The following is a 19,547-nucleotide window of genomic DNA, read 5'->3' on the forward strand; positions in this document are numbered from 1 at the left end:
GAAGCATGTGATAACAATTGAAGCATGTGATAAACTTTTCATATCAGCCCGCTTAGCACCAATTCGAAAAATATGGAATTTACGTCAATTTAATGCTATTATCATACGGTAAAATTTATATGTTATTTATTCTAAGTATATGATAAACATGTTTAATGGCTAATTCCGGCAAATACACCTCAATGCTACGTTTTCAGTGAAACATTACAAAGTAGTGTACAAAAATATTATTTGGATACTGGAAAGTATATTGTGTAAAATAATTTAAAAAAAAATTATTAAGTAAATGCATTTTTTAACAGTTTCAAACATAATTTAGAAAGTTACTTTAAAACAAGTTGACTTTCCAAACAGTGTTCATTATGTATATTGTTGAATTTTTTTTGTTGTTGTTTGATTCGTCTACATTAAAATGTTTTTCTTCTCTGTTGAGGCATATGATAGAAAGATTTCATATCGAATGTTCTAAATTTGGGGTCCAACGTCCGTGAACTTTCAGTCTTTGAACTTCTGTTTGGGAACCACGTAAAAGGATCAATATATGAATCTGTTACTTTTCTCCATTGTTGAAGCATATGATAAAAAGATCATAACATGTCATTTTTCATATCGCAAGTATTATCAGCCCTCGGTCAACATCAGCCTTCCAGCCATGCAGCTCTTGGGCTGATATTGAACCTAGAGCTGATAATACATGCGATATGAAAAATGCCATGTAATAATCTGATAACATTTCTGTACATCTCCACTTCACTAAATAAAGCTGTCAGCAGAAAGACATTTTATGAATTTATTCAAATAGTATTCATATTTGTGACTTTTTTTTTCATTTGTCTTAAAATTAATAAATGTATGTTAGATTATTAAACCAGTCAAAATAAAAGTTTTGAAATACTTAATATACATGTATAGACACAAATAACTTATATTGTAAATGTTTAAATACTGTGGTTGCACTATTTTTCGTTAGGTACCATTTTATGAGAATTTCATGGTTATCAGTAGACCATAAATTGAAATGTTCAACAAAGTTTTAAGTTTTTGTATAGGCTTGTTAACAATATTTGGAAAAACAAAGAAATCAAATATCTACAAAATACACAATCTTTCCTCAATCCATGAAAATAAGACTATTATTAAGTATGTACCCACAAAAAAAACCGAATCCAAATTCAAACATTCCTGAAATATACAGGAAAAGAGTTTACAGCATAGTTTAATTCATGAACATGTATGAAGCTATATTACAAATAGTAATTCTACATGATTAAGAATCTCATAAATAAATATTTAAGTCATGCTTATAACCAAGAAGAAAAGTAAATGTTTTCAATATCATTACCATGAAAAAGTTGAGGATATAAAAATAATTCATTTTTAAAAGAAAACATACTTGTATGAATAGTCACCTAAAATTCCACCTGAATTATTGACAAAAACAGAAGTGAAAATTAATTCAAACAATTTACATTGTAGATCTACAACTTGGGTGCTATCCATTACAATGTGTACCCAAAATCTTGTCCCATTAATTAAGTTTGCCCTTACATTTTATATCATGTAAGACTAGGGATCATGATCAATTCCAATGGTTTGAACCAGATAATAGAAAACGTTGTGTATTGAAAATTGAAATTAATAATCATTTATAGTATAAAATACATGTAGCTAATCAAAGAATTCAAACATAAAACAAAATCCATTGGCGGATTCAGGGGGGGTTGGCCGATCAATGCATTTAAATGGGAGCATATAGCTGAAACCCTCCCCCTTTACTCTGGGCTGGGAACCCCCCCCCTTTTAAAATGGCTGGATCCGCCCCTGAAATCAACTCTAACCTAACTGCAGTTTTAATTCACTTTCACTTTTTCTGTAATCAGTTGAATATTTTTTTAATTTGTCAGTTCTTTGATTAGTTATATAATTATTATTCTTATAACATTGACATTTTAAGCAAATTAAGTACAAGATGGAATTATTATCTTTTCTAAACTTTCTAACTTCATTTTGATGCAAAGTCATAATGATAACTTCTTGCAAACACTATTGACGTCAGAGGAGTGAAATTGTGTCATTTATTTCACATGTGAATTCATAGGTTTTATTTGAACAGGAAATCATAGTAATTCTTTGCAACCAATAAAATAACTCTTTTTTTTTAAACACTGCAGCGCATGATTCTTCAAACAGTTTTTAATTGTGGTCATATTTATAGAAATTCAAATTTAAAATACAAAATAATCTTACCATAGAACCATGTGAATCATTTAGTGAGTATGACCCCTTGTTCATATCAACTGCTATCAGTTCTGTATCTTCATAATCCACGTTAGAAACTAGATGAGATTTGTCATTCGTTCTACCATCCAATCTGTCTTCATGATCAATACTTTGTGCTGGTGGTTCGTACAACTCAGATTTTCTAGAACTATAACTTTCCTGGCTGTCTCCTTTCAATAATGGTTTTCGTGAAGGTGAACCATCTGCATTAAAACCTTTCAATAATGGCCGATGTGATGGCGAAGTTGTTGCACTACTTAAGCTCTCCTCGTCCTCAACTACATGTGAAATCATAGGATTTTCAAACACCGACATTTCAATATCATGTTTTCTTTTTGAAACAGATCCGTTTGATGGTATTGCTTGTTCAGCAGGTTTCTTTTCTGTATGGTTTGAATAGTAACTTGAATCAGTTTTACCATTTTTATCTGTTTGTTCATCATTTTCAATAAAGCTGTCTCTATTAAATGCATAATTGATTTCTTCTGGAGAATTATCATTTTTTATATTTATGTTTTTCTGAGGTAGAAGATTCATGGTATCAGCACCATCAGTGTGTGCTTTGATTAAGACAACATCTTTTAAGTTTTGAAATTCAGAGTTCCACAAACTTTTTCCTGGTTCCATTACTTCAAATTCTTTTGGGGCTTCACGTGATGCTTCTTCTGACAAATCTTTGGAGCTTCGTCTTCTTGTTTTGGATTGTCTTGTCATCTGCTCTGGTTCCAGGTCTAATAAGGTAAGATCTTGTTGACTCTAAATGATAAAATATCAAGTTGGTACAAAACACTACAGGGAGATAACTTTGTAAAAATCAACTGATTGTTTTAATCATTTTCTATTGATAAGGAAATATTAAGCTTCTAATTGATTAAAATTAGTGTTTGTCAATCTGCAACATCTCATTCCTATATAGTCTGGTTCCAGTTACTGCAAATTCCTAACTTTTTGCCAAAATTTAATGAAAATTAAAGGAGCCAAATTAATTCTAGTCAAAGTTTTTGGTAATACTTTGAAGAACTAATTACAATGTGTTATTTTTTTTTATAATAAGTAATTAATTAAGGAACATATAAGATGAGCAGGAAGAACTTTATTAATTCATTTTGAAAACTACAAATATTTCTGGCCAAAAGTAATCTTGTCTCCTGCTTTGCTGCCTACTCTAAATTTCCCCATCTAAATTATTTAACATTGTATTGTAATTTTTTCAGCTTTTCCTTAAATGCATTGAGTCAAAACATACAAGACAAAATCAAGTTGAAACACATTATGAATGATATCTGGAGGAATTATGTCTTGTAATCATTTGGCAGATGAAAGTTTTTAAAGAACAATTCTTGATATTCAAAATATAAGGTGGAAAATAGCCTTATCACCTTCTTTTATTTGTAAATTAAATACACCATTGCTTAATCCTCACAAAAGTTCCTATGAAATTTTAACATCATGATAGCAAATATCTGCTGACATAAAGGAAAAGTTGACATCAATATTTCAAGTGTTGTAGATTCCCAAATAGCCATAGGGTCTATTATATTCAAATATATATTCTGAAATGATAGCCAAGTTTTTATTTTCAATTTAAAAAGAAAGTGAAGAACTTAGTGCATTCCCCAGAGGTATTTGTGCAAGTCATCAGTAAGAGTCTTGTACTCTTATAATTCAAAATTACCATGCATTCTTTTAATTCATGAATACAAACCTTAGTTTTCCAAGAAAAGGGTCCCGAAAATTCATCTTGCCATGTCCAAAACTGTAAATAAAAAATGTACACTAAAATTAGACAACAATATGAATATTGTAATATGAATATATATGAATAATGAAAAAGATAGAATACATATGTACAAATTAAAAATGTTTCAGAGATATTCATTAATAACATGAATGCTGTTTCAGTTTGCAATACCCTATGAATATGATCAAAGTACTGTCACTGAACTCGTCGAGATAATTCCAACATCTGAAAAGCTGATGGATTTATAAGCACATAAGACTGCTCCATGGACTGCAAACTTAATGGTTGTGTGGACAGTTTTCAATGTATGCTGAATAATGAAAAATTATGATATTTACTAGTATACAATTTCTTAATAATTCAATAAGTACTATATATACCATGGTTCTTACGAGTTAACATATTTAACCGAAGGAATCAGTAAGACATGTGGTATATACATATAACTTGTAATATAAATAAAATGATTGACAGCTTGAACTAATGTTAAAAATTGATCATGTTTCTGTTTTATCCAATAAGAAGGAAGCTTGCTTAAGTCAGTTTTGCGCCCCATGTATGATTGTATGCTTCGGTAATTTTATTATGTCATCAGAAGTAAATAAAAATTTTGGATTCTAGCAACAAGGATTAAATAATTATTATAATGACATTAAGTTTGGTTTTCAAGATATCAAAATACAAATCAATTATATTTTAACAGTTGTTCGTCTCATTGAAAAAATGCATATTTATACATTTAAAGTTTTCGTACAAACTGATTTTCTTCCTTAATTTTATTTATTTGATAATTATAATATTTGTCAAGAAACAATCATCAAAATAAAACACTAAACAGTGGCGGATTCAGGGAGCATACAAAGTATACTGTTGTCAGGTCATTAAAGATTGCATATTTTGGCGTTAATATTGATTCACTTATAGGGTCTTTGCATCGGAACTAAACACATTTATTCAAAAACCAGTTGTTGGCATGACACGGGTTATGTTCTTCTCATATATGTTATGATGGTATGATACTAAACCCCTAACGGGAAGGATTGTGCCTGATGTTCATATGATGAAATCATAATCTTTCAGTCAGTTTAATTGAAGTCTGGAGCTGGCATGTCAGTTAACTGCTAGTAGTCTGTTGTTATTTATGTATTATTGTCATTTTGTTTATTTTCTTTGGTTACATCTTCTGACATCAGACTCAGACTTCTCTTGAACTGAATTTTAATGTGCGTATTGTTATGCGTTTACTTTTCTACATTGGCTAGAGGTATAGGGGGAGGGTTGAGATCTCACAAACATGTTTAACCCCGCCGCATTTTTGCGCCTGTCCCAAGTCAGGAGCCTCTTGCCTTTGTTAGTCTTGTATTATTTTAATTTTAGTTTCTTGTGTACAATTTGGAAATTAGTATGGCGTTCATTATCACTGAACTAGTATATATTTGTTATAGGGCCAGTTGAAGGACGCCTCCGGGTGCGGGAATTTCTCGCTACATTGAAGACCTGTTGGTGACCTTCTGCTGTTGTTTTTTTCTATGGTCGGGTTGTTGTCTCTTTGGCACATTCCCCATTTCCATTCTCAATTTAAAGTGTAGGTCCGGGAAGGTCCCCCTATTTAACTAGATGAATTAAAAAAAAAAAATAGTCACAAAATGTGTTTTAGTCTTGCTCCGCTAGCCAAGATTTATTCTTTCTCTGAGTTCCCCTCCCCCTTGATAGAATTTTTGCAAAGGGAACAGTACTTCTATGAAGTATTAAATTTTATTCTTTGCAGAAATAAAGAAGAAACCTTTATTTTTTTCAAAATTTAGGGAACTCGTAACAATCCTATTTAGTTTTAATAAGGTTTCTTGAGATGTTAGTACAAATGATTTATTGCTTTTTGATATAAAATGAAAACAAATAAATGTTCATGACCCATTACGTTTTCCAGTTTCCTAAATATTTTAGAGGAGGGCATCTTTCAAAAAAGGGGTGGAGCTTCAGCCATGGAATTACATGAAAATGAATATGTTGTACCATAACTAAGCTCTGCCTTTTTTCCTTTAGATTCTAGTTGAGCTGCATACATGGCATATCTAATTATCAAAGTATGGTACAACATCAAATTGCAGATAATATACCATGGTTTTCCCACTCATTTAAACATCAAAAGAAAAAAATGCAATTAATATTACAACAAGCCATACATTACTCTATCTTAGTCATAACACTAAAAGTACATTTTTTGTAAACTGTTAGAATAGTACTTTTACTTTAAGGGGGCTCGCGGGTCTAAATGAAATTTTTTATTTAATATAGGATTTCTCTATATTTTTCTATAAATGAACTTTATCTTATACCTAATAGAAAAATAAAATAAAATAATGGGGTCACCGTTCATTTACGCTCACAATCTGCCTTCGAAAAAAGCATACATTTTTGTTAATGTCCCTTTTTTCTGTTGAACTAATAGCAGAAATAGCAGTTATATCGAAATAAAAAAATAACTAAATTACAGAAATTGCTTAAATTTTACAATTATTTAGTTTATGTACAGTTTCTTCGAAAACAACAATAAAAAATATAGGTCACCGATAAGTTAAAAAAGATATTTCAATTTTAATGCCAAAAGATGGCATTTTTGCACCAAAGGGAGATAATTTGGAGCATTTTCAATGATATAGACATTTCAAAAGTCACCTGGGGCCAACACGAATTGATTTTTTGGAATGATTTTTGTACCATATGACAAAGTCACAACTACTAAAGGTAATAAATAAAATTTGTAATGAAAAATAAATGTTTAATTTTTTTTCTGAAAATCTTATACCCGTGAGCCTCCTTAAAAGCCAATTCTAATCTAATTTATTTCTCTTTAAGATATTATATTTCCCGAAATTAGGGATACAATGTATATAATCACAGTGATTTCTTCATAACTTTTTAGATAGATATGACATTATTTAATAGGATTTTGGTACATTTTAGACCGATTTTAGCAACATGAAGAAATCTGGGTCCATTCACTCAAAATCATATTGCCTCCCATACATGTGTGTCCATGTTCACACCCTCTAAAAAAATACAAGAGTGCACACGCTGAAATGTCTCGCCTTCTTTACTAATCATTGATATTATGTTGATAGTCCTAAGTATAAAGCTTTATTACAACTGTCTCATAAACTTAACATTAACCAAGATAACTAAACAAAGACCAATGAACCATGAAAATGAGGTCAAGGTCAGATGAACCATGCCAGGCAGACATGTACAGCTAACAATGCTTCTATACAACATATATAGTTGACCTATTATTTATAGTTTAAGAAAAATAGACCAAAACACAAAAACTTAACACTGTGCAATGAACCGTGAAAATGAGGTCACGGTCAAAAGAAACCTGCGCTACTGACATAAAGATCATAAAATATTTCCATACACCAAATATAGTTGACCTATGGCATATAGTATTAGATAAAAAGACCAAAACTCAAAAACTTGACCACTGAACCATGAAAATGAGGTCAAGGTCACATGACATCTACCCACTAGACATGTACACCTTACAATCATTCCATACAACAAATATAGTAGACCTATTGCATATAGTATGAAAAAAACAGACCAAAACACAAAAATTTAACTATAACCACTGAACCATGAAAATGAGGTCAAGGTCAGATGACACCTGCCAGTTGGACATGTACACCTTACAGTCCTTCCATACACCGAATATACTAGCCCTATTGCTTATAGTATCTGAGATATGGACTTGACCACCAAAACTTAACCTTGTTCACTGATCCATGAAATGAGATCGAGGTCAAGTGAAAACTGTCTGACAGACATGAGGACCTTGCAAGGTATGCACATATCAAATATAGTTATCCTATTACTTATAATAAGAGAGAATTCAACATTACAAAAAATCTGAACCTTTTTTTCAAGTGGTCACTGAACCGTGAAAATGAGGTCAAGGACATTGGACATGTGACTGACGGAAACTTCGTAACATGAGGCATCTATATACAAAGTATGAAGCATCCAGGTCTTCCACCTTCTAAAATATAAAGCTTTTAAGAAGTTAGCTAACGCCGCCGCATCACTATCCCTATGTCGAGCTTTCTGCAACAAAAGTTGCAGGCTCGACAATAAACCAGTTTTATTTTGTGAATTATTTATTGAGGAAATTGATAATGAATATTGTCATGATGATCAAAGTTATTTGTCTCTAAGACTTGAAAAAGAAACAAAGACGATTCCAAACAGCTATCAAAATATCACAAACTTTTAAATATAATTATCTTTCTTTTGGTTTTTGTCGAGCCTGCAACTTTTGTTGCAGAAAGCTCGACATAGGGATAGTGATGCGGCGGCGTTAGCTAACTTCTTAAAAGCTATATATTTTAGAAGGTGGAAGACCTGGATGCTTCATATTTTGTATATAGATGCCTCATGTTACGAAGTTTCCGTCAGTCACATGTCCATTGTCCTTGACCTCATTTTCATGGTTCAGTGACCACTTGAAAAAAAAGTTCAGATTTTTTGCAATGTTAAATTCTCTCTTACTGTAAGTAATAGGATAACTATATTTAGTATGTGCGTACCTTGCAAGGTCCTCATGCCCGTCAGACAGTTTTCACTTTACCTCAACCTCATTTCATGGATCAGTGAACAAGGTTAAGTTTTGGTGGTCAAGTCCATATCTCAGATACTATAAGCAATAGGTCTAGTATATTTGGTGTATGGAAGGACTGTAAGGTGTACATGTCCAACTGGCAGGTGTCATCTGACCTTGACCTCATTTTCATGGTTCAGTGGTTATAGTTAAGTTTTTGTGTTTTGGACTGTTTTTCTCATACTTTATGCAATAGGTCTACTATATTTGTTGTATGGAATGATTGTAAGGTGTACATGTCTAGCGGGCAGATGTCATCTGACCTTGACCTCATTTTCATGGTTCAGTGGTTATAGTTAAGTTTTTGTGTTTTGGTCTGTTTTTCTCATACTTTATGCAATAGGTTTACTATATTTGTTGTATGGAATGATTGTAAGGTGTACATGTCTAGCGGGCAGATGTCATCTGACCTTAACCTCATTTTCATGGTTCAGTGGTCAAAGTTAAGTTTTTGAGTTTTGGTCTTTTTATCTAATACTATATGTCATAGGTCAACTATATTTTGTGTATGGAAATATTTTATGATCTATATGTCAGTCGTGCAGGTTTTATTTGACCTTGACCTGGTTTTCAAGGTTCATTGCTCAGTGTTAAGTTTTTGTGTTTTGGTCTATTTTCTTAAACTATAAGCAATAGGTCAACTATATTTGTTGTATGGAAGCATTGTTAGCTGTACATGTCAGCCTGGCATATGGTTCAACTGACCTTGACCTCATTTTCATGGTTCATGTTAAGTCTATGTGACAGTCGTAATAAAGCTTTATATTTAGGAGTATCAACATAATATCAATGATTAGTAAAGAAGGCGAGACATTTCTGTGTGTGCACTCTTGTTTTTTCATTGACATACTTCTACATGTGCAATGTACTAAGCCTACTTATTGTATTTTACTTTACACCCATCATCATCATACCAAAATAGTTTTGTATATACCATTAACAACTGTAATCTTAAACATGTTAAATAAATGACAATTAACAAGATTAATAATCATGATAATAAACAAATTAATTACAAAAAAAATATATTTCATTTAAAAAAAAAAGATGAATCTTGTTTATGAAAACATGAATATTTTCATATACACATCTAAAAAATTCTAATTCAACCGGTATTTGGATAAAAATACATGTATGGTGCGAACAGTCTAAAGGTAAAGGGGCAAAAGTATGGTTGTTTGAAAGTGTAGTATGCGAATATATTTTGGGGATTGAACAGACCAATACCAACTTGAAGTTATGGATCTATATTGAACAGAAAAGCTTTCAGGTACGATAAGCCCTTATACAAATTATGTCATTGTTACCCGAAACACTATCATCATTTTTGTTCTTAGTCTTACATCATTTGTTTCATCAACAACAATCTTTTCCCCCATCTGAACCTTGAGAACTGGATAAGATATTGGGTAAACGTCCCCTTTCTCGTAATCTTTATATCTCTCGCGGACATCTGGATGGACGAAGTAATCATCAAGAATTTGATCTTGTCTTTTTTCATCAAAAGTTTCCCATTTTTCAGAGAAGAGTGATTTAACCATTTGCGTTTCTTGAACAATTTTACGTGTTAGTGGGTTTATAGATTCAAAATATGCAGCGGAAATTGTATCCATAATTGCAAATAACGGACAATTGTTTGATAAACAAGGAAGTGACTCAGGAACACAATTTTGACAGCCCAGCGGCAAAATCCTCTGATGAAGACTTCCGAGATTCGCGAAAGAAAATTGATGTACAGCGCGGAAAGAAAACGAAATATAAATGAGACAACAATAATATGGAAAAAATATTCTGTATAAATTGATAAATGTATCATTTTCTTTAGAAGTAATATACGAAATAATTTTAATGTGTATTTATTTGTGTTCTAATTTAATGTTCATGTGTGCTATCGATTCTGACCTTCACCTTTTGTCTTCCTAGTGTAAACAGAAAGGGCACCTTTCAGGAATTCTGATAACCAGTTTTGTTGTGTATTTAGTAATAACATGGGAGCTCGGGCATCCATACAGCTGCAAGATGAGGAGATTGAAGAAATACAAAATGAAACAGGATGTAAGTTACATTATTTTTTTATTTTTAATTGTAAAGTTTATCTTTTTTTCAAATAAATTTTACTCTGTTTACTCACCATGTCACTGAGATATTGTGTATTCTGTACATGATGCATATATTGTTTTTAAACTATTTTCAGAACGTGATGAATTTATGTCAATTCGCCTTGATTCCTGTACGATCCCTATACCTTCTATTTCTATAATTTATATCTGTGCTGAAGATATGTTTTATTTGATTTAGAATTTCAATATGTTAAATTTTTATAAAGGAAACTTTCAGATAACAGGATATAATTGTTCTTAGATAAGAGACTAGCATTGAAATTTTGTTTTTAAATTAAGGAATGTCATCATCATGATCATGGTCATGAAAAAGTATTTATATATTTTTATACGACCGCAAAATTTTTGCAGTCATATATTGGTATCACATCGTCATGGTCGTCAGCGTCGTCCGAAGACGGATGGTTTCCGGATAATAACTTTAGTATTAGTAAATAGAAATCAATAAAATTTTAACACAATGTTTATAACCACAAAAGAAAGCTTGGGATTTATTTTGGGGGTTATAGTCCCTAAGGTTTAGGAATTAGGGGCCCAAAGGGGCCCAAAACAAGCATTTATCTAGTGTCAGGACAATAAATTGTGTACAGTATTTCATTTGTTCTGAAATTGTTCCACAACGTTTAATACCATAAGTAGAAGGTAAGGATATATTTTAAGGGTTATGGGGCAAACAGTCTAGGAATTAAGGGCAAAAAAGGGGCCAAATACAAGCATTTTTGTAGTTTCAAGACAATAAATTGGAGTTATCTTTCTTTGTCCAGAATTGTAGTTGAATCAACTTAAATCAATGCAATATACAATATACAATGTAATATTCCCTTTACTACCAACTGATAAATAGCAATCTTTACCATTCAGTGATTACAAGCACTTTGATTACCATTCTAGGGTTATGCCCCTTTACAAGTGGAAATATTGAAGATTTTTTTAGTTTGTGTTCTCTTAACTTAAGTTTGTCTTTAACTAAATTTAATGACATGAATATACATGATATATAATGCTTTATTACCTCTAAACTCAGTTTAAGTTCGTTTTTTGGCAGCTTCACTTTTAGGCCAAATAAAAATATATGTGTGGTTCCAGTTACATACTTTTAAAAAATATGGTCGGTAGGTCGGCAAATTTTTTTTTTTTTTTTCTAAATTTTATTTTGGATTGTCAAAATCTGGAAAAAAAAATCGTGTTTACCGAAATTGTTACCTGTATTATACATGTCAATACCGGAAGTCAGCCATTTTAAAAGTGTTTGGTTGCAAAATAAAGACAGTCATTTACCTTTTTAGTTAATTTTGTTGCATTTTGACAACAAATTGTTATGAATTTTTGCATTTTATCAATAACAGATACTTATGATGGAAATTCAGATGACAGAAATCTACGAAGTTTATTATTTTAATTCACAATCTTCAAAATTTGATCGTTTGAAAATTTATTTTTCCAAAATGAAAAAAAAGTTCTAGGGTCGGGTGGGTTACTGGAACCACACATATATTTTTATTTGGTGTTACATTTCTTCAGTTATGTCCCTTTGTAACATTATATGCTAGGGGGGGCATCATCTGTGTCCCTTTGGACAGATTCTTTATTTATTTTTTTAGAAGTTACTATAATATTAATATTATTTAAACCATGACTGTATGACATTTTATATTTTGATATTTTATGATGTATTTTAATGAGTAGTTATTGACTATTGTTGCAAACTTCATCAGAAATTTGAATTGAGATCATTTTTGGAAGAAGGGAAAGGGGGAGGTGAATAAAAAAAAAAAATTTGGGGGGGGGAGGGGGGGTTAAATTTTTCTCATTTCAGATTTCAGAAATTAAAAAGAAAATTTCTTCAAATAATTTTTTTTTGAGAGGATTAATATTCAACAGCATAGTGAATTGCTAAAAAGCAAAAAAAATAATTTTCATTTCATTAGACCACATTCATTCTGTGTCAGTAACCTATACTGTGTCAACTATTTAATCACAATCCAAATTCAGAGCTGTATCCAGCTTGAATGTAGTGTCCATACTTGCCCCAACTGTTTAGGGTTCGACCTCTGCGGTTGTTTAAAGCTGCGCCCTGTGGAGCATCTGATTGTAAAATGAAAACAATACTTTTCAGAACAGGAAATTTATTTAACCTACAAAGATAAACATGACAAAGACTGTTAATAAAATTTACATTAATGTTTCATTTTTAAGGATGTATTACTTGTATCTAATGAAACTTAAAATACCTAAAGGTGTATGTATTTAAAACAAAATTTTGACACATCTATATTATAATATTATATAAAATACCTGCGTTGTTTCAGCTGATTTACGTACTTCAGTCTTTTCAATACTGCAAAAGCAAAAGAAAAACTTGTCATATGTTTCTAATGAAAAGTGCAATATATGCATGCCTCTGATACAACAATGAAAAGGTACATTTTCAATGCCCTTTGCAAAATACATTTAAATTATAAATTGATTGAAATACACTCTACAACTTTTAATCTTCAAAAAACAAATGGTGAAATATTTATTTGATAATCTGACTGTATACAATTCTTTCTTGAATGGATGCAAGAATTTTATTTATGTATTATATTTTTCAGTCTCCAGAAACCAGATTATAAGATTATATAGCCGCTTTGAAAGTTTAGATAAAAGTGGAAATGGATTTCTAAGGTATTATATATATATATATATATGTAATTTAGAATAATAACAACATAGATATAGGAAGATGTGGTGTGAGTGCCAATGAGACAACTCTTCATCCAAATAACAATTTATAAAAGTAAACCATTATAGGTCAATGTACGGCCTTCAACACGGAGCCTTGACACACACCGAACAAAAAGCTATAAAGGGCCCCAAAATGAGTAGTGTAAAACCATTCAAATAGGAAAACCAACGGTCTAATCTATATAAAAAACGAGAAACATGTATAAGTTACATAATTTAAAAAAAAACATAAAATAAAAAAAAATCCCTACCTACCTACTCTAACTTTTTTTTAGATGTAACTGGAACCACACATACTTTTTTATTTGGCCTAATAAATTATTAGTGTACATTGTACCTCCCCACCAGTTTGCAGATATTATACCTGATATACCTCTGAACGCAAAATGGTCCTATGTTCATTCAAAACATGTGCATTCATTGTTATTTTTTCTTGCCTTTAAACCAACTTAATTTAAGAATTTTCAGACAAATCAAATTCAAAACACCAAGTTTGATGTGTCCACAGCACATTAGTGATGCACTGCATACATATGCTCATAGAATAAAAAACAAGGTACAAAATCAATTTAGGGAAAACAAACAACCAAAACCCATCAAAACAAATTTTGTGTTTGACTGAATTAAAGCTTTATTTTTCTGTAAATGCTAAATTTTATCAACTGAAAATTTTTGAATTCATCATGCAATGTACAGCACAAACAGCTTTAAAGCACTGAAAAGATTAATCATTTTTAAATTCATCATGCAATGTACACCACAAACAGCTTTAAAGCACTGAAAACATTAATCATTTTTAAATTTTAGTCGAGAAGATTTCCTTAGAATTCCAGAGTTAGCCATCAACCCACTTGGTGACAGAATAGTACATGCTTTCTTCCAAGAAAGGTAAGAACAGATAGGTCACTAGAATGTAATAATAAATTTAAGAACTGGCTGTTCCAGTATGAGGTCCGCTGTTTGGCTGTCTACCCTTCAAACTTTTGACCAAAGCAACTGAACATGCAATTATTGACCAAGACAAGGAATACTGATCATGAGTTAAAGAGCATGCTATACTGTGTTTATTTTTAATCCACATTGGTTAGATTGCTGGCAATTTTGATTCTGTATAATACAATATATTTTCCCAATATTTCATGAGTTATCTATCCTTAAATATTTTTTTTCATTATTTTTTAAATACAGAAATTGTGATATTTCAGAATTGATTGATTTTTCATATGCAGAAGAATAAAAACAATCGTATTCAATTTGTAAATGCTGCTTTATGTTATGAATATTATAGCTGCACTGGAAAAGGTGTCATTTTGATAGCAGTTTAAAGATGTCTTTCAATCAATGAGTTTGAAGAACTTTTTGCAACATGACTTTCTTGCCAACACTGCATCTATTGATGCCCAAGGGATTTTAATAGGAAAATGTGACCTACAATTGATAGGCTTTCATACTGATTGTAACTTGATTTTTGTGGTATAGGATCACAGTATTTTTTTGTCTTTTTTAACCTTTTAAATTGTTTTTTTTCAGCAATGATGAGACAGTTAATTTCAGACAGTTTATAAATGTACTGGCTAGATTTAGACCTACAAAAGTTAAAATCAGTAAGAATAAGTTGAATACCAGGGAAGAAAAACTAAAATGTAAGTTTTGATATTCACATACATCCATAACAATATGATTATAAAAATTACCAGGATAGATACAAATTTGAATTGATCACATGGGACAATGTATAAATAATATGATTCATTTATACATGCATAAATAAATTAGGATTGTTGCTTTTTAATCTTTTCATGTATATACATGTTTGTATGCATGCACACTCAACAGCAAGGCACATTGTTACTACAGGGCACATAAGAAAGGCAGTATTATTATACTTTCAAAGCTATAAAAATATAAAATCTGAAATATCTGATTGAGTTGAAATCAGATTAATGGCATGTCAATATTATTTGGTAGACAGATATAACCATTTGCACATCTTATTTCCATGGAGATTATTTTACACTGCCCCCTCAGCCATGTTCCTTTGACATTAACAGTTTTGCATATCTAATATGTTACAAAAGCATGAAAGGTGAGACATCTCTCTGTGTCAACAATTTACTATAATAATACCTTTATATTTTAGTTGCTTTTAGAATGTATGATTTAGATGGTGATGATAAAATATCTAGAGATGAATTATTAGCAGTTTTACATATGATGGTTGGTGCAAATATATCAGAAGAACAGGTCAGTTAATTTAATCTAAATGTATAAACAAAATTAAAGTTTGTCCACCATTACATGTAATTAAACATGTTTCTGTTCATTTTCTGCCTACAGCTATTGTGTCCAATATAGATTTCAAATTTTTGATTATATCAAGGACACTTATTGTAACTTATAGAATATTATAAAAGGACATGTATTATATAATAATGAATAATAACAAAAAAGCTTTATTTAGAGTCAGCTTAGTATACAAACAAGGACATAATATTAGCTCTAATGAGCTTTTAACAGACAAATAAATATGTACAAAAAAACTATTCATGCACTTCTTTTTTTTTGCCTTGCTTGATTTTTTAAAGAGTATTAGCAAAATCGGTTTCATGATTTATGTTGGTTTCAATCAATAAGTATGCAACTTTATTTATTATCGATCACAATCCAAAAGAAATGGTATACTTTATGAATTGTTCAATTTCATGCTTCTGTTATACTATTAAGCCATACATATATTTCTATTAAGCATCTATAATTTAAATTTGTTCTTTTCATTTGCAGCTAGGAAGTATAGCAGATAGAACAATACATGAAGCAGATACAGATGGTGATAAACAGATCTCTTTTGATGAATTTAAACAGGTATATTTTATAATCCATTTTAGTGTTGGTATTAAATTACATGTTAGTATGTCAGTGGTGGATCCAGAGGGGGTCTGGGAGTTGGAACCCCCCTTTTTTTTGGACGATCAATGCATTTGAATGGGGACATGTGGTTGGAACCCCCCTTTTTAAAATGGCTGGATCCTCCCCTGTATGTTAAGACCTATATAAAATAAGGAGATGTGGAATGATTGCCAATGAGACAATTATCCACCAGAGATCAAATGACTTAAGACAAAAGCAATTATGTGAGTAGCATTATAGCATAATATAAACTGTTTACTGATGATTTATAAATTGTTGCCAGGTTTCTATTAATGCAAATAATTCAACTGGGAAAGTATTGCACTCACACTCTGATATAGACATATACCTGTAGCAAATTTTACTGAAATCACGATAATTTATTCCTCTGGTGAGAAACCTTGACCTTCTGTTGAAAAACTTTCGTTCCAACACAATTAAGAATATAGTCAAAGGCACCTACTATGTGCAGGGTTTGATCTAAAAACTTAATGTGTTGACAAGCTAGTGATACATTAAATGAACTACTTAGGCCACTAAGCCTTTTTTTTTAATTTTAAGGAGGTAGACCTAGGTTAAGGGAAATAACTCTTAAAATCATCATTACGTTTGTGTCAGCCATTTTCATAAATATGTTTTAAGCTTCTAGGATACATAGATTATTTCCATTCTGTTTCAGGTAAATGCTTAAAATTCATTGACAAAACTTGACTTTTTCAAACGCATAACTGATTTAAAGAGTTATCTCCCTGAACCAAGGTCTACCCTTTTAATGCTTGAATGAAATGTTAAGCCCTTTGTTTTCTTTTCAGGCAATGGAAAAAGTAGATGTAGAACAGAAAATGAGTATAAGATTCCTGAACTGATTGGATATAGTTGTTGTACTTAAGAAAAAGGACTACAATTTACAAGTGTTAAATTGTTTTGTATTTATAATATCTACCATGGATATTTACATGTGATAAAAAAAAAATAACCTGTCTCTAAGTATCCAAATCTTTGGTCCTAAGTTTTATCCCACCTTGGATTAATTTGGTGTAACATATCGAATAGATTTACCAGCAAAATCAGCTATTTAATGTGTTTATCAATTTTTATTGATTTATGTGGCTTCTTGTTTTTTGAGGTTTTCTTATATTTTGAAATAAATACACAGTATCTGGGAACAAAATTTAATGGATTTTTGGGGGGGATTTTTATTTTGTGGTTTTTCAAAAGTCTGTATGCTAGCATATAGCAAGTTTATAATTCTTTGAAGAGTAAAGTTTGTGTTTTCTCTATTTCTTTAAAATTGTATTCATATCACCAGCTGTTTTTTTTTCAAATTCATATTATTACATATATAATATATGTTTTTTGAGAGAAGATCATACTTAGTTATTGTGATACTTTAAACAAAATAAAAGAGACATACATTTTAATATATTCTCATTTATTGATCTCCCTTTGAATTTTCGTATGCTGTATACTGTGGATTCATTTATTTTCGTGGGTACCAATTTTCGTGGATTAAGGAAAATTTGCATGTTCGTTGATATTTGATTTCGTGGTTTTGCAGAAATCTTCTTACTAGCCTATAGAAAATGTGATATTCGTTGAACATTTAATTTCGTGGTTTACCTGTTCCCCCGAATACCACGAAAATTGATATCCAACGAATAATAATGAATCCACAGCATTATTAATTGCATATTTATAAAATGAAATATGATTTTGACCTTTCAATAAAAAATAGTATTACAGAATTAACCTTCTATGAGTGTTAAACATTTTCTTTCAAATTGTCAATTCTATAAAGATATATATTTTCATGCTTTTAAAACAATTGTTAGTTGTTATAATCAAAATCGCATTGGTGGAACTCTGGTGAATTAAATGTAAAAAACCTTAACTCATCAGTCCAATTTTGATTTCCAAAACCAACAATTCTTGAAAAGACCATCAAGAAATCTTGAAAAAACCATCATAGTTGATTTATATTTTTTTTATTTTTTTGCTGAATCTTTATTGTAAATATAAACATTGGTGCTTGCTTAATATGACATTGTTATTATTTATACTTGTATTTATAAAGTTTGCTATTATATTATTATTATCATTTTAATTTATAGATCATGTATGTAATACATGAAATACTTTTCAAACCTACTCACATTCTACGTATATTTCAACATTCCAAAAATATTTTGATAAAATTATAGTGATGTATTAATTTTGTTAATACCTTCTAAAACCTGTTATGTGGGGAGATGATAGACAAATTTCTAAATTATTTGGTAGTGTTTTGTTTAGTAAATGGAGGACAAAATAACACTTCAATATATCATATGCTTTTTATACGACCGCAAAATTTGAAAAATTTTTCGTCGTATATTGCTATCACGTTGGCGTCGGCGTCGTCGTCGTCGTCCGTCGTCCGAATACTTTTAGTTTTCGCACTCTAACTTTAGTAAAAGTGAATGGAAATCTATGAAATTTTAACACAAGGTTTATGACCACAAAAGGAAGGTTGGTATTGATTTTGGAAGTTTTGGTCCCAACATTTTAGGAATTAGGGGCCAAAAAGGGCCCAAATAAGCATTTTCTTGGTTTTCGCACTTTAACTTTAGTTTAAGTGAATAGAAATCTATGAAATTTTGACACAAGGTTTATGACCACAAAAGGAAGGTTGGGATTGATTTTGGGGGTTTTGGTTCCAACAGTTTAGGAATTAAGGGCCAAAAAAGGGCCCAAATAAGCATTATTCTTGGTTTTCGCACAATAACTTTAGTATAAGTAAATAGAAATCTATGAAATTTTGACACAAGGTTTATGACCACAAAAGGAAGGTTGGGATTGATTTTGGGGGTTTTGGTTCCAACAGTTTAGGAATTAAGGGCCAAAAAAGGGCCCAAATAAGCATTATTCTTGGTTTTCGCACAATAACTTTAGTATAAGTAAATAGAAATCTATGAAATTTAAACACAAGGTTTATGACCATAAAAGGAAGGTTGGGTTTGATTTTGGGAGTTTTGGTCCTAACAGTTTAGGAATAAGGGGCCCAAAGGGTCCAAAATTGAACTTTGTGTGATTTCATCAAAAATTGAATAATTGGTAATCTTTGATATGCCGAATCTAA

At 30.8% G+C, this 19,547-nt stretch overlaps 2 protein-coding genes across 2 annotated transcripts in view; one reads left to right on the forward strand and one right to left on the reverse strand.

Annotated features, from left to right (window-relative positions):
- Nucleotides 1-10,390, reverse strand: part of LOC143069112 (uncharacterized) — a 29,611-nt gene extending 19,221 nt beyond the window's left edge. Inside the window, exons 1-3 of the mRNA XM_076243576.1 lie at nucleotides 10,019-10,390; nucleotides 3,986-4,036; nucleotides 2,248-3,036 (exon numbers count right to left, since the gene is read on the reverse strand). Of these exons, the coding sequence (XP_076099691.1) occupies nucleotides 2,248-3,036; nucleotides 3,986-4,036; nucleotides 10,019-10,288 (1,110 nt within the window). The 5' untranslated portion in view covers nucleotides 10,289-10,390. The remainder of the gene's footprint in view (nucleotides 1-2,247; nucleotides 3,037-3,985; nucleotides 4,037-10,018) is intronic.
- Nucleotides 10,391-10,548: 158 nt separating this feature from the next.
- On the forward strand, nucleotides 10,549-17,315 carry LOC143069113 (calcineurin B homologous protein 1-like). Its single transcript, XM_076243577.1, has 7 exons — nucleotides 10,549-10,730; nucleotides 13,390-13,462; nucleotides 14,330-14,410; nucleotides 15,053-15,165; nucleotides 15,663-15,766; nucleotides 16,304-16,384; nucleotides 17,242-17,315. The coding sequence occupies exons 1-7, from the start codon at nucleotides 10,664-10,666 to the stop codon at nucleotides 17,293-17,295; spliced, it is 573 nt and encodes a 190-aa protein (XP_076099692.1). The 5' UTR covers nucleotides 10,549-10,663; the 3' UTR covers nucleotides 17,296-17,315.
- Nucleotides 17,316-19,547: the final 2,232 nt, after the last annotated feature.

The sequence above is a fragment of the Mytilus galloprovincialis genome, chromosome 3, assembly GCF_965363235.1.
Source record: "Mytilus galloprovincialis chromosome 3, xbMytGall1.hap1.1, whole genome shotgun sequence".
Lineage (NCBI taxonomy): Eukaryota > Metazoa > Mollusca > Bivalvia > Mytilida > Mytilidae > Mytilus > Mytilus galloprovincialis.

What these genes read in the sequence shown, in the direction of transcription:
- LOC143069113 (XM_076243577.1), top strand. Translation starts at nt 10,664, where the DNA reads ATGGGAGCTCGGGCATCCATACAGCTGCAAGATGAGGAGATTGAAGAA. An exon ending in CATGCTTTCTTCCAAGAAAG is followed by an intron (nt 14,411 to 15,052) that starts GTAAGAACAGAT and finishes GTTTTTTTTCAG; the next exon opens with CAATGATGAGACAGTTAATT. An exon ending in CAGGGAAGAAAAACTAAAAT is followed by an intron (nt 15,166 to 15,662) that starts GTAAGTTTTGAT and finishes TTTATATTTTAG; the next exon opens with TTGCTTTTAGAATGTATGAT.